This window comes from Falco punctatus (assembly GCF_963210335.1).
Source record: "Falco punctatus genome assembly, chromosome: 4".
NCBI lineage: Eukaryota > Metazoa > Chordata > Aves > Falconiformes > Falconidae > Falco > Falco punctatus.
The window spans coordinates 54463803-54490800 of record NC_137583.1 but is presented as its reverse complement, the minus strand read 5'-3'; the positions used below and the strand labels follow the sequence as shown (position 1 = coordinate 54490800).

General features: G+C 44.2%; 1 protein-coding gene across 3 annotated transcripts in view; it reads left to right on the top strand.

Moving 5' to 3' along the window:
- The first annotated feature begins 802 nt into the window (after positions 1-802).
- Positions 803-26998, top strand: part of LOC308063969 (vasoactive intestinal polypeptide receptor) — a 140354-nt gene continuing 114158 nt past the window's right edge. For all 3 annotated transcript variants that reach the window (XR_013928143.1, XM_080387706.1, XM_080387705.1), the window contains exon 1: positions 803-25184. Coding sequence is in view for 2 of the 3 variants with exons in the window: in XM_080387706.1 (XP_080243832.1) it covers positions 25128-25184 (57 nt within the window). In the remaining variant the exon portion in view is untranslated. The remainder of the gene's footprint in view (positions 25185-26998) is intronic.

The window sequence follows — 26998 nt, the reverse complement described above, 5'->3', positions numbered from 1 at the left end:
TTTGGTCTCCTAAGCAAGCATCCTTCCCCTCAAAAGAAATATTCTCATCCACCCTGTGCACTTGGCAGCGATGTAGCATGTGTGGCCCCCACAGCCACTCGTACCATTTAATACCAGAGACAGAGTTGCAGAAAATGTGACTTAGGTTGTAAACGCCCCTAGTGAGAACTGGTCTCTTTGTGTCTGTACTGCACATAGCATAGCAGGTCCTGATATAAGTGTGGGGGCTCCTAGGTCCTGCAGTCACACAAATGCATCTGTAGCGTTAATCGTAGCTGGAGATCACAAGGACAGCTTTGAACTTCCACGCTATCTGAACAGTACTGGGGGATGCAAAGAGAATCTCGGACTCTGAAAATGAGGTAACATTGTTCCCTACCTCTGTCACATACGAAGGGTTGTTTGTCTCCCTCAGCCTTCTACATTAAACAGGTGTGATGGAAGCTGCAGTGGTTTTCAGCTATTTTGAACCCCCAGCAAGAAGGGTCGGACTGCAGTTTGAAGACTGAGAGATCTTTCTTGCATGATGGCAGGCTCCAATACAGCTGTTATGACTGAAAAATGAGGTCTTGGAGTGGCAATTCTCTTATGGAAATGTCACTTCAGCAGCAAGTAGCAGTCAAGAAATCAAATGAAATTTTAGGAATTCTGAGGAAAGAAATAAAGGATAAAATGGAAGGCGTTGCTGTGACGCTATGGGCAATATGCTCGCATCTTGAAAATTTGTGCATTTCTGCTCACCTTGCAGTAACTCTGAAAAAGCTGCTGGGAAGGTTCATCATCATCTAAAGTTCATCATCAGTGATGTATGGCATCTGAACGAGAAGCCACTGGTTGGTAGCTAGCCTGGCAGTGGGATGGCCGGAGAGGGTATGATGGACACCTATAAAATCAAGAGGGATGTGAGCAGTGGCAGAAAAGATGAAAAGGCAGCAAATGATCCCTACTTCTCGTGCGTAGTAACTATTCTGCATCAAATCAAACTAGCAAGGGTCCAATTAAAAACAAACCAAAGGAGATGCCAAAAAAAGGGGATGTTGAACTGTGAAACTCTCTGAAGTAGGTTGCGGCTAAAAAAGTTGCATCAGTTCAAAAAACAAGTGGAGATATTCAGAAGAAGAAAACGCATAAAACAAAGTACACCACCTCTTCTCAGGACATTCCCCAAGCCTCCATCTCACATCCAAGTCTCATACTGTGGAAGGTTGAAAGAATATAACAAGGAAGCTTGTCGTATTCCTGTATCTGTCCCTGGGCAACTGCTTCGGACATGTTGAAAAGAGGATACCAAGAGATGGATTTGGGGACTAATCCCATAAAGATATTTTTATAGGTTTTACCTTCTCAGTGCATCTGTTTTTAATGTTTGTTTGCTGCACAGAGTGGCACTAGAGTGGGAAGTGAGTACACGAACATGTTTGGTAGGTTAAATATATGATTGAAGTGTGGGGAAAAACAGCTTATTAATATTCCTTGAATGAGGGTGTGCTATCTAACCATATACAATTTGTCAGAACGCCATCTAAGAGCTGTGTCATTCCAAATAAATAATGACAAGGGAAAAGACTACCAGAGATGGTTTGCAATTATACACTTCCTCAAACTGGAAGCTGGAATGAAAAACATAAGAAGCTTCATATTTACAGGAGACAGCATAGCACACTCAGTGAGCTACAAAGTTTTTGCAGGAATGGTTATATTACCTAAAGAAAAGAAAAAAAAAATCTATTAACTGAATGGTAGCTGTCTTTCAAGCCACAGTCATATTATTTACTAGGGTGTGCAAGAAGTCTCATGGGGGCAGGCAAGTCAGAGGGTATGCCACAGGTTTGGGAACCAGCGGGGTCCTGTCCTCTCTTTCTAGCTACTGAGATTTTCCCTGTCAGTTCCCTTGTTGATACAAGAACAAGTCTCTGTTGCTTGCAGCTGAGTAACTGAATTTTCAGGTTTTTACAGTGCCAAAAATAGCAAACAAACAAAAAAAAAAAAAAAAAGAGAGGAAATATTTGGGGTCAGCCTCAAAAACCTTAATTTCTTAATGAAATAAAAAGAAGAAAAAATAATTTTGAGGTAACCAAACCATTAATCCAAAATAACCCTTAAATTTTAGCTTTTATAGAGAATATTTTTAATAACATATTAATCAAAATCAGAAATGAGATGTTTTAAGAAAAGACTATTCAATGACATCAGTTGTTTGCGGTTGGGTTTTTTAACTGTTAACTGGACATCCACACTCTCAATGCTTTAATTGACAGATTTAAAAAAAAATATCCATGAAAGGATTGGTGCAAAAAGAAATTTTTCAGCTGTATTGCAAAAAATGTAAGCCAGGATTATCTCCCATAACGAGTTTGTACGACACATACCATAATTATATGCATGTAACCAGTGCTAATTCCAAGATAATAATAACAAAGTTTTAAGTGTATATCTGAATTTTACCCAAACCTTCTAATTACAATGAGATTACCCACAGAACTGAGATGCTAAATGAGATTCTGATTCAACAGCTGCGGAGATAAAAATAACTGAAACCTGCCCATCTTTTCACATATTGTGCTTGCCCCAGCAGCTGGTGCCAAACTCAGAAAGTACGGAAAAGGCAGGAAAATGAAGGTGGGTTGTACTAAACACCAGCAGAGTATTCTGACCTCCTCCATGGGCTGGTTTCTAACACGGGGTAAGACTTTTGAAACAGTGCAGCTGAAAGAAGCGAGCTTGAATAGGCTGAGATTTCACAGCTCACTTTCCAAAATAATTTATTTATATCAGATTTGAGCCCAATCCAAAAACCTAGATCTCACACTCCAAACATTAAAAAGCAAGGGAAAACATTCAGCCTTTTAACCTCACCCTGCTGACCTTTACACAGAGGATAACCATTAACCAAGGTTCCCTCTCTATTTTCCAGGTTTTCTGCCCTCAGAGCACTAAACCATTTTTTTCCTGCCATCCTGCATTTGTGTTTATATATTTCTTCCATTCTCTGTATGTTTTGAGACTGAAAACTTTCTCAAGTATAATTTGATGGGAAGAAGCAGCTGTACAATAGCGAGCTTTCATGCAGCTTATGTTCCATTTTTTCCCTCTACTCTTCATCAAGGCTGATGTCCTCCTCAGATTTCTTTGCAACAAATGCAGACTTTTCATAGCTGAGCATGATAATCCAAAAATATCACTCTTATAATTAAGAAGCATATGTGTGTTGCATACTAACAAACAGAGTTAAGCTTGCTGGAATAAGTATACCACATTACTGTGAGTTGGAGAAACTACGTCTCTTCATCCGTCGTCTCTACATGCCCTTTCAGAGTTTCCTCAGCTTCTTGGTAGATGATTTCCTTCACCCAGCTGGGTTAAGAAGGCACATTAAAAAGTCTCTCTGCCTCTAAATTTGAGATCGTCCTTCTATTGAATGGCATTAAGGTCTACTGTGGGTTATACCCAGTGTGAGACAAAACCATATGTAAACTGGCTTGTGTCCAAAGTCAGTACATTTCAGCATGTGCAAAGCGAAAGGTATTACAAAAATGTACAGCTTGAAGCAGCGTTCCAGCCAAAAAGCTGCAGCTCTCAAAATAAGAGGTGATGAAGAGTATGAATAAGACTTCTTGTTTCATGTAGTCAATGTCCCATAATGTTCACAGTAGACTACAAGTGGGACTTCCCAAACCCCAAGAATCTCATCCCAGAAGGCAAGCGTGTTAAGGGAACTCAAGTGACTAATTTCAATGGGAATGATGTTTCTTATAACCCTTTAGAAATATCAGCCTAGATATGCATCGTTAGATTTCATGAGTCAACCCAGTTGGCTTATGAATGAGCCCCATCACAATCCCAAGACAGATCTTCTCCCCCTGAAGACACAGGAGGAGTCTTTTGTTTGGGATGCATCTCACCTAAGGTTGCATTGCCCCAAGAAGGGCGCCTTCTGGAGGCGTCACCCTGCTTTCCTTTACAGTTCATGGAGAGAAACGGGCATTTTGAGGTATTGTCCATCTGTCCACATTCACACAGCTACTTTAGAGAGAAACAGATCTCCACAGACTGTACTCACTAGGTCTTTCTTGTCCAGAAAGGGAGCTGAGGTTTCTCAGCCCAGTGGCAGATATTCAATGGATGTCGCTCGCTGTGACCTAAGTAGTTTCTACGTATATTTCAAAGACTCTCACCCTTTCACCACCCAACCCTTCCTGGTTCTGGTTTGCTTGTCTGGATGCATGATCTACCAGGGCTAGCCTCAGGGCTTTTTCATCATCTAGAGCATTGGTTCTCTCCTGTCATCCAAAACCTCTAACCCAGCAACTCCCAAGCTCTTCTCACCTCTCCTTTCTTCCATAATCATAATATTGCTTCCAGTTACACTTTCAGGCTGGCCATTCTGCTTGAGCCCCTGGTTATAGCAAAATAAAATATATGCTATTTTGGATAAGGATTACTATAATCCTGCCCATTTGCTAAATATCTTCAGCTGAGCCCTGAGCTTCCTTCTCCAGGCTAGTCCTTTTCACGACCAGCTCCCTTATTAAAGCACACTGACATTGTGTCCCTGCAATTACGTTGCCTAGGTTTTTTTGGAGGGGATTTAATTTCTATTCAAGATGAGAACACACTGGAGCTAATAAAAAGCAAGTGGCTCCCTGCCACATCTTGCTGGCATCCTAGTTCTGTTGGTTGCTATATATGTTTCTCCAAATGGTTATTAAGCAGATTGCTTTTCTTTCCAACTAGTTGAGAATGTGAATTTTTTCTGCCACTAGTGCCTCCTTCCACCCTGTGGACTTCTCTTGTTGGAGTCATTTCTCTGTAAAGATGACACTCGCTGACGTGCATTGTCCTCCCCTTCTTCCCAGAGGGGAGCTGGCACAGACCTCAAACAACATCTCTGACTGTATTTTGCAACAAGCCAGCCCTCACCACTGATATTAATATGCATCTGCAAAACATCTCACTCAGGTCATCACCACCATTAACTCCTACCTTGTGCTTTCCTCTGGAGAGCACACAATGCTTTGCAAAAGCAAGAGGGGTATCAGCACTGCTCTGCAGATGGGAAAACCTGAGTTGCCAGTTCAGCCAAGCTCCAACCTGAGGTTCAAGCAGTTACCAACCAGACTGCCTGCTCTGTCGCTCTGCTGGGGGTTATTTTCACCACAGAGTTGGTGGAAATGAGTGTATGAGCTCTCATAAATCACTTCAGGGTGAAGTTCAGGAGCTGAGCTCACATAAATGATTTCAGGGTGAAGTTCAGGAGCTGAGCTCACATAAATCACTACAGGGTGAAGTTCAGGAGCTGAGCTTAAGCCCTTTCTAATACCTGAGCACCTCAGGCACACACACACTGCTGTGCAGTCCATAAATGCCACCAAGGTAGCAGGGAAAGACCTGGCCCTGGATGTGGTGTAGGCAAGAGAGGTCGAAGGGCTGCTGCTTGCCTTTTTCATACCATCCTGGAAAGCCACATAGACCTAAGAAAGCCACATCCTACACCTGTTGCATCTATCCCGCAACTATTGCATCGATCCTGTCCCGTTCCCACCCCACAGCTCTCCATTCCCTGTACACACAACCTTGCTATGTGAACACAGCACATCCACCTTCCAAACGACACAGCGTGGTGGGCACCGCTGAAAACTGCCGGGCGTTCAGAGGGAAACAACTCAGGTTATTTACTGTGGCTCTCACTCATAAATTGTTTATTCTACCTCTCCCATTCATTTCTTACCCAAAACCATCATCATCATCAGGAGAAATCCTTCACACCAGATAAGTTGTGACGTTACTGGAGTATGACTCATCAGGCATATTCCAGGATTAATTGAACCACAGCCTAAGGGGTCCCTAGGGAATCAAAGTCAGACGTTGGTGTCTAGAGCTGTGTGGAATTAATCTATCTCATCCTTATGCTGGCTGTTTCCACATTTTACCTTCTCTGTGGCCCCACTGTATTTCCACCAACCCTACGTTCTCACTCTGAGGAACATAAAAAACCCTGTTAATCTCTTGATGGTGCATGCCTCTCTGTGCCAGCCATGCAGAGGAGTCAACTCCCACGTGCACCTGATCCTGATGGTTTGGGAGCGTAACCCCCATGTGGCTTTGTGCTCATAACACCTCGAATCATATTTGGACATTTTTTTCCCCAAAACAATGAAAACTTCAGAACTGGGGAGACTGTCATTAAAGCACCTTTGAGGGAGATCACAGGCAGATCACAATGCACAGAACAAGGAAAGGAGTGAGGGATCCATCCGTGCGACAGCACCTGCAGGTGCGGAAGTAACTTACTGACTTCTTATAACCACTGTCCAGGAAAAGAGCAGAAAGAGGAATTTAAATAAAGATACCAGTTCTCTCCATAAAACTCTTAGCAATTCCCTTTGGTTAAATTTGGTCCAAAGTTTCTCACTAGAACCATTGACGCTGGCTGCCAATTAAAAGCATCCAAATGGATAAATTTGATTTACCTTTTTGTCATGTTGCAGTGCTAAAAAAGATCTAAGGCAGACAACATCAGAGAGGATTACTCATGTATCCAGAAGCAAACACATTCCTTAAAAAGGAATAAAAAATCTCTTTGTGACTACCTTTTAGAAAATTCCTGGGAGGTTATTCAAGGCATCATAAGAGACCAGAACACTATTACAGATATCAGAATATGGGTTTTTTTTCATTTGTTCAGAGCATATAAGCAATGAGCAAAGCTAGCAGCTGTACATTTAAGAAAGGGACTGAAAGAATCCTGTATCTTTTAACCTCCTTCCCTGGTGTTTGACCTGTCAACACTTCTACTTTAGAGCTTCACTACAGTTATTGAATTTATCTGTGTCGAACTGGCATCCCAAAAAAATGAAGCAAATGCTGAATTCCCAAGGAATCAGACGAGTGCCGAGAATCGATTTTGTGCGCTCATCGTTTCTCCTCTTGCCGCTCGACAGGTGAATCCATGAATGTGAACAAGACGCTAATGATGCTGTAGAACGTCATTTTGAAAATGTATTGACTCCACAGGCAGAAATGATCACTCCTAATGAATCTTCACATTTCAATTATATTTACTTTAGCATAATGAATCAATAGTGAACGCTGTGACAGCTGGAGGATTGCTGCCTATACACCCAAACTAAATAAAAAATGTGAAGACAAATGCTCAGGATGCAGAATCAAATAAACAAGCCTAGAAGGGACCTCAAGAAGTGATTTAAACTGTGCCCTCCCCATGCTAGCCAAGCCCAGGCCGGAGAAATGTTTTTTAACCTGTGCAGAGATCATCATTCCACACTCTAAGGGTACTGAATATGACTCATGTAGCTCAGTATAGCCTACAACCAATACGAACTGATTGGGAATATAACCACAATCTCTTCCCTTTTCTTTCCCCCACTGTAGAGGGTGTGTCAACACAGCAAAGTACAAAGCTCTGTGGGTGGGTGTGGGAAAATCCCGCGGATCAGAACCGGCTGGGAACTTCCCGGCAGGTAGCTGCCCTGCTGGACGTGGCCAGGGTGTTATGCTATGTCCCTCAGCATGTTTGCATGAGACATATGCTCTGAGCCTCTGACAGCTTTGGTAGCCCTTTGCTCAATTCCTTTTGTTTCTTCACATCCTTCTTGAGCCAGAATGGATGGGGGAGAGCAGAACTCTACAAGGTTTTAGCAGTTACCTTACCAGTGCTGGACAGGGGAAGGACAGCAGCTTGGCTTGATCTGCAGGCTACACTGACCATCATGGGTGCTGATATGGGCTTTGCCTTAATCTCAGTTGGAGCGCACCTTTGGTTTGTATTGTCTGATGTCCACCATAACATCCAGGCACTGTTACCAGGGCATATAGACAGGAATGTATCAGCTTTAGAGTTAATTGAAGCATACACGTAGGAGTGTATTTTCTCAATACTTGTTTTGCATTCTTCTATCGCATCCCTTCACACTCATCTCCTCGCTCCCTGCCTTCCCTCTGCCTCATGTGGGAATCCTTCCCTGTCCACCATCATTGCTATCACCTACCCCTGAAGATCTCTTTCACTGCCTACTCAATCTGTTGGGCGATGAGGCAGCCAGGAACTGGGAATGGGGATGGATTCATCATACTAGAATGGGGAGCACACCTTCCCTTGAGCTACTTACACGAGGTTCCCTTATATAGTTAGTGTCAATCCAGTCTGTAATACTTTCTGACTTATTAGACATTAATTCTGACAAATTAAGAGTTTGCTTTCTAATAGCAAGGGTGAGAAATCAGCAGCACAAGAAAGGAACGCTGTGGACTCTCCATCCCTTGACGCTTTCAGGCAGAAACTGCTCACCTTCCTAGGAGCTATGCCTCAGCCAAAAACTGTTCTGTGAACTCACTATACGAAGTCCACAGTCACAGTAATTTATACATCCTAGACTCAAATGTACCATAGAGCAGAATGAATTAGCCCATGCAGGGAATAAACCTCTTCCATTGACTGTGAAAGGAGAAGAGGGAAATCAGCTCATTTTACAGCAGTTAGCCTCTGTCTAACTTCACTGTTTAAATAATGGTGAGGTGAATCCCATCCCACAAACTATGTAAAAGACCAGGGAGGATGAGCTAATGATCCCATTTGCCCTTTAAATCCTTGAAAATCACTGAAATATGAGCTGATCCAAGGGACTACTTTCCCACAGAGTCAGCCAACTTAACCAATTTCTGAAAGAAACTGAAGCCAGCCAAGATTTTAAAAAGTGTATGCAGAGTTAAATACTATGATTTTGAAATACTGGAGAGTTTTGGGGAAAGGATTTACATTCTCTGCTTCAGAGATGAAGCAACCAAGAAACAGGGATTAAGGAGAAACTACCCATGTGGATAAATTATCACAGAACTGACTGCTTCATGACTCCTTCTGCTTGCAACAAACCAGACCTGTCTCATTTTATGCCATAATCATAAGACACACATTTTAAATGTCCTGTGTTTGACCCACAAACATTGTGCCAGGATGTCCCGCACTTGCGCTGCTCTGCTCCCTCTGGAGAACCCCATGCATCAGGCACGGCTATCAGCAGATCAGCCAACTGTTCCTTGCATTTCAGTCCCAATGCGAGAAGGAGACTGTGGTGATTTGCGACATCGCAAAGAACGTGACATTTAAAATCTCATTCCCCAATAGTGGATATAAGAATAATCTACTATTATGGGTTTTATCCCTACTGGTGTACCTGAGGCCATGTCCATCGCGTGGCTTCATACAGAAAGTGTGTATTCAAGACATGAACAGCTGACAGTCACCATCATACAGCCCAGTGCATGTCTTGCATCAGGTTTCCAGTAACCTGATGGTCTGCCACATGCTTGTCATGATCAAAGACAGCCTATTGGACCAGACAGACCAAGATTTGATCCTGTATAGTAACAGCTTATTTAAATTTTACTTAGACAGCTATAATTGAAATGGAGCCACCTTCACAAGGCAAATCTCCATGTTGGATATTTTTTTAAAGTCCAGCATCAGAAGAGAACGTTCAATACAAAGACTAATAAATTAGTCTGAAAAATGAATCTAGGGACACAGTCTTACATTCCTCCTCCCAAATGAGCATGTAATTAAACATTCTTTTTGCATTTGAGTAATTTTCAGTGAGCTTCAAGGCTTTGGGCTATATACTGGAGTGGAAGATTGATTTTATAGCGCTTCTGATGAAAAACTGGCTATATTTTTGAAATGTATTCCATTTCTATACTATGTCTGAATGAGATTCATCCCCCTTATGATTCCAGTGACTTCACTAGAGATTGATGTGAATTAAATATGACTGGTGGTGCCTTATAAATTTCCAGATACCCATATGGTAACTGGTTCTGCATGGTTACAGGACCTGTGGCTTTGGATGTATCCACAACTGAAGATATTGCAGCATGTCAGATTGCTCTTAGAGGATGTTGTCACTGACATATTGTTACAAATGGCCTCTTCCACAACTACAAGACAGCTATCGTAGCTGTTTTGGAATAGCAACAAAACACACCCCAAACCCAAAGAGTTGTCTAAAATGTTGGCAGAGAAGCCAGATCTGGTGTAAGTAGTAAACTAATCACATCATTGTGGTGATGTGCCCATGTTAATCAGCCAATTAGTTTATTAATTGATTAATCAACAGGAGCATCATGCTTTCGTCATGTTTTCATTTCACTGTAAAGGCCTGATCTACTTCCTACCTCCCAAAATAGCTTTGGAGAGTGTACATGACACCTCTGAGGAGAGACCCCCCTTGTGGGTGTTTGTCAGCCAAGGGAGATCCTGGGCTGTTGTGCTCAGATCGAAACAGGGTCATCCTCCCAGAGCTGATTCAACTCGTTGTGGAAAAATACATCCACTTCTGAGGATGCAATCTGTGCTCCCTGAAGTCTGGCCAGATTTGGAGGTTGGGTTCTGCTTTGGGTTCATTCCTCATCATGTTGGTGTTACGTTTCCCTGGTTCCCCTAGTGTAATCAATCTTTTTGCCTGTTGATCTAGCTTATCGATGATGTGGCATGCTCATGAATAATTGCCTGAGGATATAAACACTGTGCTGATTAGACCCAGCATTTGAATGCTGGCTGTGTCTGCATGACAGCCTAGCTACTTCTTGAACTCCAGACAGCGCTCTCCTGAAACCACCTTCTGTGCAAATACCAAGGACTTGATACTTTTCTGCAAGGCTGGAGCCCAGCCCTGTGGGATCGCCTGGCCAGCGTGGGAGAGCAGAGTCCTGGCACTCCCTGATGTGCCATGTGAATCAGCCCAGAAGCCAGAAATCAAGCCCTGAGCAGACACACCTTGTGACAATGCTGAGCAGAAGACCTGGAAGTCACACAGGCACAGTCAAAGTGTTTTGCCACACAGAGCTCACTACAGTGCATGCAAAGTTCATATGTCTGAAGATAAATGCTGTCACAAGTTCTCCGTAGTATATCCATGCAAATATTATCACTGTAATCAGATACATGTGGAAGGGGATGATAAGTACATCCATCGTATGTCAAGGTTTCATGGCTTAGCCACTGCTTCCACGATGTGATTATTAATCCACCCCTGGTTAGGTAAGAAAGGATTTTTTTTAAACCTTTCTAATGAAAATCATGGGGGGTTTAGATATCTGCCTCTATTTTTCCCTCTCTTTAAAAAAGAAAAAGAGAAATCTTGATGGGCTTTGTAAATGAATGGAATATGAAGGGTTACATCAATATATCTACATGTTTTATGATAATTTATCGTCTTTATAGTACATGCTTGTAACAGTGGATCTCAAGCTGATGACCATCCTTTGAAGAATCCCACAGGTTTTCCTGTTTCCCAACTGAAAGCACAAGTCAGTCCACACAGATAATTTCAGCTCAGATTGTTATTGTTTGTATAACCATTGCACTTATCAACTTTATGGATTCAACACATAAGCCTAAAACCTAAACAAATTGAAGGGGTAAAAAGAAGTGTCAGCTTGCTGAAATAGCTGAAGTGTCAGATTTGAGCTGAGGGTCCTGGTTCACAGGCTGTGCTGTCTCTCTGAATTAAACCCTCTGTAACACAGTGTCTGGGAGCATTTCAGCATCAGGATTTCCATTCAAGCCACAATTTTAATGCCTGAAGTGACCTACTGCATGGCCAAAAGCAGAGCACAGGGCACATTTGGAGAAGATATCACTAGCCATGATATCTTCTCCATAGAAGAAGATATCCTAGACTGACTCCTAGACTGACAAGGAGAAAGGTCTAGACTGTGATCAAGACGAGTGGGTCCCACATGTTTTCTGTTAACTAAATCACAGTTGGAGACAACAAAACTCTGAATCCCAGTGAATTCTTTCTCACCCAGCTCTAGACATCTGTGGTCTAGGCTTCTGCACTTGAACCTGCTAACCCCAAACTGCATCACTGTTGAAGGACAGAGATAAAGTTTTTTCCCAAGGAGATTTATCTGACTTTTTTCAGATGTCTACATCAGGATGAGCTACATCCTTACGTGGATTGAAGTGATTCAATTCCCAATGATAGTTGAAAGCCTGGGGAGACATCTGAACAGCTATAACATGATGCTTTGTAGCTCAAGAGCTACAACCACAGTTTGAAAGAGCAACACTTCTTCCAGCACGGTACCCACACCTTGCCCAGCCTTAGCTGCCTATCCAGAAAAGCACTGATGTATTGCAAATCCTGCAAATCCTGTATTGTGTTTGCCACACATAGCTGTGATGCAGCATGACATTGTCTGCCTGTGTTTGAGCAAACAAATTCCACCCAGAAAACCCAACAAAGAGGCTATAGAAGGGAGCAATGCTCTTTTTTATGTACAAAACACACAGTGGTTCCAGTAAAGCTGGAAGATTATCTGAAGATGCAAACTGTGGTGCACTGTGGTAACACTTCACTACAGACTGGCTCTTGATGGGGAATGTGCTTGCTTTTGTGGCCACAATTAAAGAAACACATGTAAATACTGTCTTTTATTACAGGACCCTTTTGCTGTCCAGGAGTAGACCAAGTCTTGCATGGCATGAAAGGCACAGGTGGTATGGAGCATGCACAGTGCTGCGTTTTGCTATCCTGACCACCCTCGAAGATCTCCACTGTGGGGAGATGCCTTGGAAATTAATGTGGTGAGTGGCACTGAGATTTGCTTGCAGTGAAACTCTTCCTGCTAGGGACTTCCTCAGCAAAGGCTCAGCTCTATGGCCTTGACAAGGACCATCCCTGCAGGGAGGAAGGGAGGTTATCAGAGGAGGCATAAATGCCATTGCTTCTCCTTGAGGTGAAACAGACTTCATCCTGCTTGCACGGAACAGTTAAAATCAGCCATCTCCCTTGCAGAGTGTGTTTTTCAGCCTGTGGTGAGGGACTGTGGCATGCACTGGCAGCAGAGAGGCGATGGGAGACAGCCACTGTTGATATCTCACTCTTTATGTGATGTCTGACTCTTGTCTGGGCCTGACTGGTTGCTGGTACACAGTCCTATCTATCTGATCTGGGATGCTTTTGGCCCAGCTCAGAAAAGCCCTGAGTAAGCCCCCAGACAGCAGTTTGAATGCACGTTTAGCTTTAGACACTTACTATAACCCCACCAGGTTCAACTGAAATCTTGAATAAGTCTATGGTTGGGTTTGTTTTTTTCCCTGACTGTGGATAATTTCTTAAAATTAAGCCTTAGCTGATTATATACCCCAATTAAGAGATTCCTTGTTAGCTTTACATTGTTTAAAAATATTATTTCCTCACTTGTAAGCAAATTGGAAGACTGGACTTCATTTTGGAGTTGATTAGTCTCACATTTTATAGTCATCCTTGGTATTCAGGGTAGCAGAGAACTTTGGTTTGACTGAGGCATAGATAAATGGGTAAATCAGAACACCTTTAGATCTGCACATTCTATCTGTGTATCTGATGCTGTGTCCTGTGTCCACCCATACTGCTGAATAACTGGGATGGAAAGTGTAGAGACTTGATGCAGTAAGTTTCTAAAGCTGCATGCATCATCGATCAGATATGCCTGGAACACACACATAAACAAACGAGAATTGGTAAGCTGCAGTTAAACAAGATGAGGATGACTCACTGCAGAGTGAGTACAACCCACTCACCTCCCCAAACAGTATGAGATATGGCACAGCTGCCTTTGAATTCACCCTCGGAGAACCAGTGGCATTTAAGAGGGAAAAGATACCGTGAGCCTTCTAGCCCAGCTGCTCTTGTCAATGGGTTGGTTTATGTGCAAAACACATCCATCAGCCCCAGTTTCTCCTGGGAATCTTACCTGCTGTGAATGCCTGAAAACAGTAGGATCTCAGTGGGGTCAGCAGAGATATTTTTTCTAAAAAAGTCAGTCCCCTCTCGTAAGTATAACCAAAACCATGGGTACCTGAGAACAAAATTTCCCATAAGCATATCCACAAATGCTTGATTCTGTCCTCAGTATTTGCCTTAGAATGTTTGTTCTTTTGCCAACTGCATACAGCCCAGTTCCCAAGCTATCTCTAGCCTGGAATAAACCAATACAATGATGCCATTCCCACCCTGCATGAAATTGCGGAGCATGAAAGATTGCTCTTTGCTATTCCTAGCCCAAGCACTTTTTTGCTGACCAAAATGTGCGTGAGGCAGCATGCAACAAAAGTGTTAAAAACTGCTCTGCTCTGAAGGGTTTACAGTCCAAGAAGTGGACACAGAAAAGAAGATGCTGTAAAAACACAGAGGCCTGTGTGTAAATAGAGAGAGAGAAAAGGTAGCTTTTAGGGAGAAGATTGATGTTATAAATGCTAAGGGTGATCTTTCTTGTTGAAGCAAACAAAATTTCACTGAACCCTAACAAACCTCACTGGGGCTATGCCAAGCCTTTAATCTGTGAGGGGTGAATCCAAGGCACGGCAATGTAACACCTTGGAGGCAAAATCCAGTACCGAACTCTTCCGCCTTTCAGAAAAGCCAGTCACCTCTCTGTGAAACCTTTTTCAGAGTCACCAGCTAGTATAGGAGACATCAGCACAGAGCCTACACATCAGGAAAGCTTAATAAATTCAATGCCATTATCTTAGCTCAAAAGCACTGGAGCCTGATGTTTCACTTCTCTCAATGTGTATTATGTCATTTTCTTGGATGATGTTTAGCTCTCCATGGGAAGCATGTCTTTACATGCCTGATATTTTCTAGGTGGCTACAGCAGCAACCAAAGCTTAAATACCTTTTTCCCTGAAAAAGCCAGTGCCAAACCTCCTGGAGATGGTTGCAATTCGCAGGCATCAAAGTAATGCCACACACTAACTCCTTCGCTGTCATTCATCTCTTGATACAGAAAATGAGAATGAGACCTCTCTGGGGAAATGATCGCTTCTGGAATATCATCATGTCTTTGGCATTTACACTGTCAAAAAATGACAAGAACCATGGAAAATCTGTTGTTGTCAATCCAGTTAACTCTGACACGATTTAGTCTTCAAATACCTCTGGATTAGAAAGGGGTTTCCCTGATTTTTATAGTGAGTCTGGCAGGTTTGAGGCATGAAACTATTTTCTGCTTACACGGAAAGAAGAGTTGTCTGGAAAAAAATCCCCACACCAAAATGGTCTGGAAAATTACGTTTATGTGAGACAAATTCTTTGCAGACAGCATTCATTCAAAAGAATGAACTGTCATTTCTTATTCCCCCCAGAAAGTGAGTTTCATTTTTCATGTGTATTGAAGGGACTTAGAGTATAACACTTCTCTCCTTTATTAGATGTAATGTTTTGCTAACATATAGTAAGGATGTTTAATTTACTTAGAGAAATGTATCCTGGAGGCAGCAGATATATAAGAAGTGCATCAGACGAGGGAATCAAGCATAAACCCCTAACTGTGATATTCAGCAGCTCAACCAAGGGACCTGAACTGCAGCAGACAGTCACTCTTTCTTTAAGATCTGACTCACAGTAAGAAGGGGTGCAGGAGGAGCTCCCAACCGTAACACCAGGTTGGATGCTTCCTCTCCAAGAGATTAGAACTCTGAGCAAAAAGGGACAAGCAGAGCTTATTCTCATTTCTTTGCTGCAGGAAGGATTTTGAATAGCAGGTTTGAATTGGAAACAAGGGATATCCCAGCTAAACAAACAGAAGAAAAATCAATAGTCTTACAAAGGGTGTTCATCAACCGCCAGAAACAAAAAGGGGGGTGGGGTGGGGGGTGGGTGGGCTGCAGAAATTCCTTCATCACTGACAGCAGCATTGGTTTGTTTGAGCTCATGGGGGAGCCCTCCAAGCAGGCAGATACCTTCACACTAACCACTCAGGAAGGCTCTGATTTAATTTTTTTCTTTGAAAACAACCAGATTTCTGAGATGTATGATAGAAAGCCAGCAAGTTTCAAATTCATGTGGTTTCCTACCAAGCTGCAAAACCCCTTTACCTCAATCTGGGGGGAAGAGGGGGCTGTATTCCCCTCTCTCTATTCTCCATCACCATGCCGGAGCCCCAGGCTCCAGCGAGACCCTGTGATCCCTGCGCCATTTGCCCAACTGATGCCAGCAGGCAGCCCAGTGCTGCTGGGGATAAGCCTGCGTGGTCCGGGCGTGCAACACAGCTGGCTAGCTGCCAGCCAAGTGTACCACTCTTGTGCAAGCAATTGACTTGAACACAGCTGAAAAAACCAAAGCTGTTGTCTGCTGAGATGAAAGAGCTCCCTCTTTGCATGCAAAAGAGGGGAATGAAAGCAGGCCGAGTTTGCTGTTCATCTTGGAAGAGGAGTGGAAAATCAGAAAAAAAAATAATATTGCAGGAGCTCTTGTGACAGATGAATCCCAGTGAGTGTCCTGGTGTATGTTCAGTGCTTTGGCTGTCAGCTGGACCTTCCCTTGTGCTGGGGTTGGACTTAGAAAAGAGAAAAAGGTAACAGCCCAGCAGGTGTAAAAAAATGGGATAGCGCTCTGCAGTGTGGTCAAAAATGCTCTGCTGAGCACTGACTCCTGCGCTCCACCTCCTTGCCAGGGTCTGGATAGTCATAGATCAGAGTCCACTGCCCCCCAGGGCTCTGCCAGCCTGAGGCTCCAGCACACTGTGCACAATCCAGCTGGATGGACTGCCCTGATCTTCATCCATAGTGTGAAGGCAATGAATAATGCTGACTTTTGAAATGTTATCTTTTTTCCTCTTTCATTCTTGCTAGGACAAACATGGCAGTTCAGACTTTTCAAAACAGGTTTCAAGCTCCCAGTCAACTCAGGCACATCCAGTCTCAGAGGTTTTGGAGATTTTGTCCACAGCTGGTAAAGCCAGAAGTGGATGAAAGCTGGGATGCTGGAGAACCAGTACAAACAGACAGCTTGGGAAGAACCCTGAATCTATTATTCATTATGTATTGCACTTGTCAGTTTACACCATGGCTTACAACATGTATTTACAACATAAACCAACATGTATCACAGAAATCAGTCACAGTGTAGAAATTCATGTTTTCAGCTGGTAAGGTTCATAATATTAGCCACAGAGTTTCTCATCACCCAGTCAGAACCTGGGGCTTGATCTAGGGACAACATTAGCAAATAGTCCCTGTACAGAGCGGCTGCATGATTCATTTGACCTGGCTGTGCAAAATGTTCCATTTCCTGCCTCCTCCACGGAAACATCAGCACATCCTCTAATGTCACATCCTCTAATGATAAGGTGGAGCCTTTATCTCAATCTCTAGAGCATCGTGTTTTAGCCCAAACTTTTAGCTTGTGCAATCTCTGGTGTCAATCGATAAGCTGGTTGCCCTACTTCATGTGGCTTCTGCTGCCAGACTTTTCTTCATGAAGGCAAAAGGTTTCTTCATGGTGGTCACAACCCGGGAGGAAACCTATCTCTGCTGGACACAGTTTATCTTAAGAAATATTCTAAAGATATTCTGGGTATTCTGCTTATTGGCTTTCTACACAGATAACTGCCATTACTGTTGCTTCTCTCTTCTTTTGCTCTGCAAAGCTCTACAGAGAAAGTGAGGAGGGAGAGGCAGACACCCTGTTTCCTCTGTGTCTTTAACACATCACGTACCCTGGAGCAGTTTTACCATGTTCCCAGTGTAAATAGCACTGTTTTGATAATGCATGGGTTTCTACTCACCTTAATTTATTCTAGTTCCAGCAGACTGCCACCTTGAGTTCAGAGAAAGTTATTTTTTGTTTGTTTGTTTGTTTGTTTGCATAGGGGTTTTTGGGTTGTTCTTCCTGAGCCCAAAGAGTTTCTCTTTTTCTGCCCAAATATGAATAAGATCAATTTTTAAAAATAATTTTTAAGAAAACTATTTTATCCAAGTACTTCATGAGTGAATGGTTCCCTGTGGATATGTAACAGTAAGTGCAAAGCTTATTTTTTTGCTCCCAGTGGCATTGATTGTGTGAAAATAAATGTTGAGTACTGTGAAGCAATTAATCCTTAACTCTCCTGGGAGTTTGGTAGGTAATTATTACTATCTTTAGCTTACAGAGTGAGGTGAGCAACAGGAGCTGGATAATTTGCTCTGGCCTCAGAGACCAAGGACAGGATTGTACTCTGCCTGTATCAAGTAGATCCTTTTAATTGAAATATTCCACTCATGCCCTTCAGATGTTACACGTTCTGCTCTGACATACCCACCTCTGCCACTCTCATAGCTTTATGAGGATATGTCATTGGACAGGTGAAGATTTCTAGAACTTCTCCACTGGGTAATTGTTGGGGATGAATGGGGATGGAAAGGGAAGAAGGTCTGAGTTGGGTGGTGGTCAGCTTGCTTTAGATTTCTCCTAGTAGTATCTGTACACCTGGCCACACCACACTGAGCTGTGCTGTTGTACCAACAGGGTAGCTAGCTCAGAGGACTCTGTGCTTCACTGAACAGCAGAGACAAAGCTAGGAGATGAACAGGGACCATCAAGAGTTGCTCCTCTGAATCTCAGAATAACCAAACCTCACTAAACTCCTTGGGTGGGATTCAACTCCACATCCAGGCACCTGAATTTTAGTGTTGACACATAACTCTCTAAAGTTATCCAGCTCATTCTGCACAGACATTTGGTTTGCTGAATATCTCCTAAGGCTTCATCAACTTGAGGCCCCATTTGCCTCCCAGTTACAAAACCAAACAGGTGGAGCTCATAATTTGTTGCAAGAGGGAAGGAGCCTTCCAATACTCCCTTGCTCTCACAGCTCTCACCTGCACCACTTGCAATGCCTCAGCAGTGCTCTGGATGGTTGGCCTCACAGCCAGGAATAACATTTCTGCTCCAAGGGCAGTGGTCTTCATGGCTGAAGGTTCACCTTTAAGGAACCTTGGTGGATGACACCTACTTATGAAGCAAGGTGTTGATACTTTGAGAGAATTCAAAACAGATGGTAAGTGAAGGAAAGATGCTTTACAGAGGAGGTATTTAGAATTAGGATCACAACTAATTCTCAGAAACACATTCTCAGGACACATTCTCAGAAAATGTACCTTTTTCTGGTGGGTGAACCTGGGCATTGCAAGTGATGTTTTTGTTTTGTGCATTAACTAAATGTAGTGTAACGATTAGATTACTTTGTCTTAATCAAAGCTTGCAAGTTTTCTCTGTGTCCCTTTCCTCAATAGTCTCATTTACTGAGATCCTAAGGGTTATCTCTTTTGCTCTACTCACAAAAAAAAGTTTAATAAATCAGTCACATGTTGAAGACCTCAATAAACATTTCTGCAACAGACTAGAGCACTTAGCTGCACCTACGCTTATGCCCACAGTGCCTCTAGCCAAAGTATAGTTATTAACACTCAAAGCTCATGACTTTTAAAAGGATAATAGCCTGTTTCTATATTCTGCAGCCAGAAGAAACTGAGAACAGGCCAGGAAATAGTGTTGTAACCCACAGCCTATCGCATTGATGGTACTGCCTCACCGAGACCGAGTCTACGTTCTGTATCTTGCATTTTACTAGTACCATAAACTTAACAGACTAAAACTTTTTTTTCCTGTGTTAGTACAGCATGGTATGATCCTGACCCACAACTGGAGGCTGCAGGCACTAAAATAATACAGATATAAAAATTAACAATAATTTTTAATGACCTCAAAGTGCAATACTGCTTGAGTAAAAGGTAAGTATGACCTATATTTAGAGGATTAGGCTTCCAGATGGCAAACCCCCAAGAGAATCCCATGTATACGACATTATATGATATGATATGATATGACTGATTTACACCAGCTGAAAATCTGGCCCATCCCGGTATTTTGAACTTGTGCAATTGCTTTTGTAGAACCATCAAATCAAATGTGTTTTTTCTGCATTCAGTTTCATCATTCATTCACTGAAACAACTGGTTAGTGTTTCAGTTGTTTTAACTTCTCTGATTTTGATAGTTATATGTACGCTATAAAAGGGGTTCACCATACTTATTTTATGGACTGTTCATAAAGCTGACAACTGTATACAAATACATTAGACAGCTCGTTTCAGTTTTAGCACCTTGTTTATCTTTCTTCACTTTTGAAAGCTTTTTCACCATAGCATAATATCTCCCTGTACACACATGAAATATTTTTTATTGAAGTGCCATGGCCTTTATTCTTAACTCTTTTTGCTGGGCTCAGTACAGAGTAATCTGAATTGTGAATGGTGAGGACAGAGATAATTCAGGTTCAGTTGGATGCTTGCAGCCCTAGCTACACTGAATGACACCTCATCAGCTGTCTATGTCTGCCAAGAAAATCATTCAGCAAAGAGGTTTTGGAGATATAGGCTGACTTCAGGTGGTGACTGTAGGCGTCTACCTACAAACACCTACGTTTTGTGCTTGTCGTAAGAAATCCCTTTAGTTAGTAGAGATCTCATCAATGCAGTCAATAGAGCCCAGTGCACAAGTCACTTCATCCCAAAGGACGCAAAATAGATTAAAGAAAATGTGCTCAGGTAGCAATATTTAAACTCTAAACATAGACAGCATTCATTCATTAAGCTTAGAAGGGACTGGTAAAACCCATACTCTTGCACTTCTCAAGTCATTGTCTCTCATTCAGCTGCTCTCCCTGTCTGGAGCCCATGTTCCTTGAAAGGCATCCAGTCATTATGTGAAAACCAGAGATGGAGAACACTAAACTGTGTGGAGTTTGCTTGGATCATTAATCACTCCTGTTAATTTGAGGGGGTTGCAGGTCTCATTCCTCTTTCAGTTGTTCCTGTTTCAACATTGTCTTATGCTATCCTCTTTTTTTTTTTTTTTTTTTTTTCTACTGGTGTCATTTAGTATGCAACATCTTTTTGTGAAGCTGCTTAAATTTAAATAAGTCACCTGCCAGATTTCATTAATGAATTGGAGAATGAAATATTTCACATTCTCTGTTCCTGGTGTTGCTCTGTGAACTGGATTTTGCTCTGATGTAAGAAATGTATTAAAATCTCTCTTGTTGCAATTAAAGACTTGGGAAGTAACTTTGGCTAAGTGCCCCAGCAGGTTTACAGACAAGATGTCCTATTGGATCTGATCAGTTGCTCATATCTGTGGACACCTGTACTTCTTGGCAGAGATGGGTGCACAGATCAATAGAACTTCATTTTGAAAATTCAGATGGCTAAATTAATAAATTCAGTATCACATTGCAGTAGGAGATTGCACTGGATAAATATTTGGAGTAAATTGAGAGATCTCTCCATATAGCAGTGGAATGATGCTGGTTAAACCAGCTCAAGGTGTGGTCCAATGCATCCATAATAAATCAGGGAGACTACAAGAAAACCAGGGGAAAAGCTGGAAAAAAAAACACCTTAGATTCAGCAAACCTGAAAGTCTTTCCCTACTGATTGATAAATAAGGAGACTTAAACACAGGAAACCACCAGTTGTTTATGCTACATTTTGAAATAATCAAGTCGTGTAGGTGGATGTAATTGTCATGTTTGCAAAACAACACAGTGAGTGTTTTCTTGCCTCTAATCCCGATGCAAATAATACCTAGAAATACATTTCACAGTTGTTTTATGGAATGTGATGCTATTACTTTTATTTAAATCAAGTCACAAAATGGAAAGCAGAACAGATGCACTGTGTTGAGTTTGGAAAGGAAGATAAATAGGGAACATAACCCCAAGGGCACAGAACAGCAAATCCAGCCTTCAGTGAACTACCGCATGAATCAGCTCTCAAATATTGTCCTTCTAGACACTATCATGAACAGTCTTTGTATTTCTGATTTCCAGGGGCAGAGAGAATAAAAAACCACCACAGGCAGAAGACAACCCAGCTGGTTTTCTTTACCCCTGCTCTCACTTTCCACCAAAATTTCTTACGTTTGCATGATATTTTTCCTCAGCAATATCCAGAAAGATAAGCCATTTTATGATAAATGCCTCAGCTCAGATGTTAATTACCTTTAAGAAAGAGGGTTAAATAATGGTAATGAGGTAAGGCAGCCACAGGCAAGATGTGCTAGCCCAAGATGGCCATCACTGAAGTAACTGTGCCACTACTGATGTGAAGGGGAATTAGAGCAAGACTTTCCTGAATTGTTCATGACTGGGATGAGAAAAAAATGCCTTCTAGTCTGCTACATCTGTTAGCAGAGATCCTGTCCAACACCAAGCAGCTACTACACTCCCACTCCCACATTGCCTAGTGAAATCTTTTGCAGAGATACGGAGAATGGAAACACAGTGGGGCGAGTCCCAACCTCCCAGCAGCACAGCGAAGTTGAAGGTGAACTTCAGCATGGTTAGATGGGAAGTGAAGCAAATGAGCAAAACCTCCCACAACATATCTAATTGATTTACACAGAGATAGGATCAAAATAGAACCATCCTTTGAGGGGAAATACATTGTGGTATTATAACACATCAGCAAGTCAGCTTAATACTTGGGAATGCTCCTGTCCCTACTCACATAAGGCGAAAAATAAAGGTTTCAACCATGGCCATCTACACCACTCCGTAAAACCACAGTGCAGCAAAGTTTGAATCCTTCTGGCTCCCTTCCTTGTCTCAAAGAGGATACACGGGCACAAGGATGGGTACAAGAGGTGGCAAAAAGGATGCCAAAGGTATGGCGCAGGCTCCAGGTCAGAGACCATGGGGCGTTTCAGCCTGCAAAAAAGAAGCTGGATACAAAATCTTTAGCCACGTGGAGAAGGGAACGTGTGTTCACTGGTACTGGTGGTGTAAGGTTTGCGGGGGGTGGGATGAAATAGCAGGAGGTGGGTTCAGATCAACCCCAAAGGCTGCTCCCAGCACCGTGGAGTTCACTTGATGCCCACGGCACATTGGACTGGCTGGACCCCCACCCAGTGCAGGGCAAAAGGGACCACCCAAAAGCGGTTGGGACTTTTCCTGGAAAATCACTGCCACAAGACACGCATCCTTCAGATTTGCTCTCTGCAAAGAAACTAAAGAGGAACATCTGTCAATACTTTTGCCTCTCCCCCTCGGGGAAATCTGTCTTTAACAGGCTACTTGAAAGCGTTCAGGCTGCATGAATGAATGAAATAAGCACACACAAAGTGGCTATTATTAGCAGCGAGAGGCAGTGACCAGCTAATCGACCATTCCCCTGTCATTTTACCATCCGAACTGAGCTTTGTATAGCTTTGTCGCGTGTTCAAACCATTGTACAACTAATTGATGTAATTAATATCTTGTCCCTCTTTTTACACTGGCAATTATAAGCCACAATCAAGCCTACAATGAGAAACAAGAGAGAGGACCAGGATTTTTCATACCAAATGCAAAAGAAAAGGGAAAAAAGTCCTTCAGATCCCAACAAAAGCTCAGGTCTTTCCATAAAGAGTAAAAGGGAAAAAAAGATATTAAACTGTTTTTCTGACCCTTTGCATGTTATATTTAAAAAGTGAATGGTTTAGTGATTTGTTAACAAGAGCTAAAGGCTAGATACAATTTTAGGGTTTGAACTATTAAGCCCTTTCCCTAAAAATGGCAGATTCCTGGTCGTGTTAGTAAGTCAAACAGCCTGGAATTAGGGAATTAGACTCTCTCCAGGGCCTCCCAAATCTGACTATTTCGCTTTCTCTCTTTGGCAGGTGGTTTAAAAGACAACAAATCTGTCCATCTGAGCTGGACAATCTAGCAGGATTGAGGAGAAAAGAACTGCAAGGAGGGTACTATTTTTCTTATTGTTACCTTTATTTATGGGACTTGTTCAGGTGTTTATGCTAAAGCAAGCCTATACCTTTGGGTTCTTGAGTTGAAAAGAGCGTTGCCCTTAATACTAACGGAAATGCTCTGTAATGTGCTGGAGAGGGGAGGGATTTCCACATTTGCATCCAAAATGAGGGTTAATGTGGTCTTGAGCTGCTCTTCCAAAATGAGAAATTCAGAAATGTCATGTCATTGACCGGCACACCTTGGAACTTTCTTTCTTTGAGGAGGAAGACAGAGAAAGGACATACAGACTCACCCAGTCTGGTTGGGACTTCCAAACTTTGGTCCACTTAACCCCCTTCTAACCAAGCAGCTATTTCAGAGGAAGCCAAACACCCCAACCAACCTCTACTCTCCACCCCAGCGGCGCTGGGTCCCTTTCCCAGCACAGCTCAGCCCCGCTGCGGAGCTCACAGCAACACTGGGCCAGCTCCTGTGCCTCTGCCTGCTGCCCCTACTAACAGCAGCGCTCCCATCACCCTGCTCAGCCTCTCCCAGGGCCATCCCAGCAGGGACCCCCGCGCTCGGCAGAGAGGGGCGATGCTCTTGCACTGCAGGCTGGGGGTCTGCAGGCTGCTTGCCCTGGAGCTGGGGGAATCCTGCAGTGACCGCGTTGGCTGGGGGTGAAAATGGAAAATTAAGCTTTGCTCTTTTCCTCAGCCTTGGTTCCTCTCCACCCTATTGCAACGCTTAATAAAAAAAATAAATTAAATTAAAATAAAACACAAGTTAAATGGTGAGAAATTAACAAAGGAAGCAAAAAGGAAACGGAAGAAACCAAAAAAATAAAAAGGAGGTAACAGAAAAGGTATAAAAAGCAGAAGAGGCATAAAAATTAGGGGAGGCGTAAAAAGTGGAAAAAGGGGGAAAGGGGAAAAAAAAGGAAAAAGGGGATAGAAGGGCAAAAAGAAACGGAAACAAAGGGGAAAAGGAAGAGGGAGGAAAGGGGGAAACTGAAAAGGAAATATGGGAAAGGAGAGAAAGGGGGGAAGAAAGATGGAGAAGAGAAAAAAGAGGAAAAGGGAAATAAAGAAGGGAAAGAATGGAAAAGGAGAAAGGAAAAAACGAGCAGGGAGAAAGAGAGGAAGGAAAAGGAAAAGAGGGAAAAAGGAGACAGAAAGGGGAAAGAAGGCAAACCAGGAGGACAAGAGAAGAGAAAACCAGAGGAAGAGGCAAAAGAAGGGAAAATCAATAAAGGGTGAAAGAAGAGGGGGCGGAGGAAGGGGGGAGGGAGGACTCGGGTGAGCTCAGCGGGCGGCAGGGGCCGGGGCCGGGGCCGGGGCGCGACCGGCCCGCGCAGCGCAGCCTCCCCGCGGCACCTGGGGCTGGGGGCGGTGCGGCCCCGCCCCGCGCGGGGGGTGGCGGGGGCGGTGGAGCGCGCGGTGCGGAGCCGCCGGTGTCCCCTCCCCTCCCCTCCCCTCCCCCCCAGCTGGCGGGGCGCGCGCAGGCGGGCGGCGGGAGCGGGCGCAGCGCTGGCGGCAGCGGCCGGGGCCGGCGGTGCGGGGTGCCCGCGGGTGCGGCATGGAGAGCGGGGTGCTGGGCGTCGTGCTGCCGCTGCTGGGCTGGCTCCTCTCGGCGGTGAGTGCCGCGCCGGGCCGCGTCCGTGCAGCCGCGGGCAAACTTTGGGACAACTTTGCAAGTGGCGCCGGGTCAGGCAGGTGCGCCCTGGGGGGTCCCGTCCCCCCCCGCCCCGTAACTGGCACACAGTAGCCGCTGCATTTTCCTGTGCGATGTACGGTTCCTCTTCAGGAGCGAGAGGATCTCTCGATCTGGAGGAATCCGCTGGGTGAGGGGCTGTTCGCGTTTTATTTCAGACTCCTGGTTTTGTTGTCATTCAGGTTTGCAGCCTGGCTTTTCTGTCGCTTTGCTTTGGTTGCTCTGTTCAGGAGCTCGGTCGTTTTGTGCAAAGCTCCCCCTGCCCTAAAACAGGGGGTAAGGGGATGAAATTCCCCGGCGGCGGGGCAGGGGGCTCCCGGTGGGACCTGCCTGCCGTCCAGGAGCGAGTGCCCGGGAGAAGTTCCGCAGGCGCCGCTCGCGGGGGCACAGCCGGCGAGGGTGCGCGGCCCCGGCGCGGAGCAGGAGCCCGGAGCACTGGCTGCGTTTGCCGGCTGCTGGGTCCCTGCTGCGTGTCACCGCCACGCTCGCAGGTCCCTGGGTCGGGGCTGTGTCGTCCCCCCGCAGGTGGCTCGTCGCAGCGGGTGCGATTATCGAAGGGGCTGGTTTCTGCTGCCGACCGGCCGTGTGCGCACACGTGGGTGCAGGAGCCGCTTGTCCCCGCACCCTGGGCAGACACGGGACTCCGACGCTTTTGTTCCTGCAGCTCGTTCCCCTGCAGCGCCCGGTTCCTAGCGGGACCGTTTCTGCTCGGCAGGCTGGGGTGGCGCGGAGATGGGGTGCTGGCCGAGCCTGCCTTCCCTTCTTACTTTGGATCTTCTCCCACACGTGTTTTCTCCCTCTGGAAGGTGAGGTTTCCTCACCAACGTTGTGTTGGGTTGGCACCCACAGGAGCTGAGGTGGTGCCATCGGTACTTGGTTGTAGCTCGCGTCTGTTGGCTCTGCTGGGCTGGTGGCAGCGGTGACAGTGGCGTGCTCCGAGCAGCACCGACCCCCAGTAGAGTCAGACCGACCAAGCCCAGTCTCAGAGAGGGGAAGGTAACCCAGTTTTGTCACTGCATCTCACCTTTCTTCTCCCCCCCCCCCCCCCCCCCCCGCCTTGTCCCTTAAGAAATGAGACACTTATTTCATTTTTTTCCCCTGTCACCATGAGCCACCCAGCCATCTGCATTGCCAAAGTCTTTATTTGAGAAAGAACAGGCTGGGAAAATGGATTAAACTATTAAAAAAAATGACCAGGCAATTATTTCCTGGAATTCTATAGACTTTGCTTTAGGGAAGATCCAAAATAGCTCATGTCCAAGGCTGGAGCTGGGGAAATGAGAGGGGGGCAGCGGTCCCATAAGCTGCTGGGTCTGCTCCAACTCTCACTTCCACTGAAGCCCATGGCAAAAATCCCATTTCTTGAAACACTGTTGGCATTAAGAGGTCCTCTGGGGCCAGATCCTATGGAGAGTTAAGTCCTGTAGCCTGCTGAGGTTTGTCATGCAAGTGGTGGCAGGATCGGGCCCTTCTGGTGGTGCTGTTGGTGTCCTTGCCATCAATACTTGGCTGTCAATAAGCACAAACCCCTGAAGCTTTGGGACAATGGCATGGCACAGCCTCGGTGCAATCCGGTACTGGTTCCTTTTCAACCCTTTTTATTATCTTGTTTTTTCATACTTTATCTCACTTGCCCTTGGTTTAGTAGAACCGTTGGTTGTTTTCTCATTCTTTTGTTGTGTTAATGTTCCTGGGACCTGGTTCATACTAGTAGGTTAAAGAGATTCACATGCTCC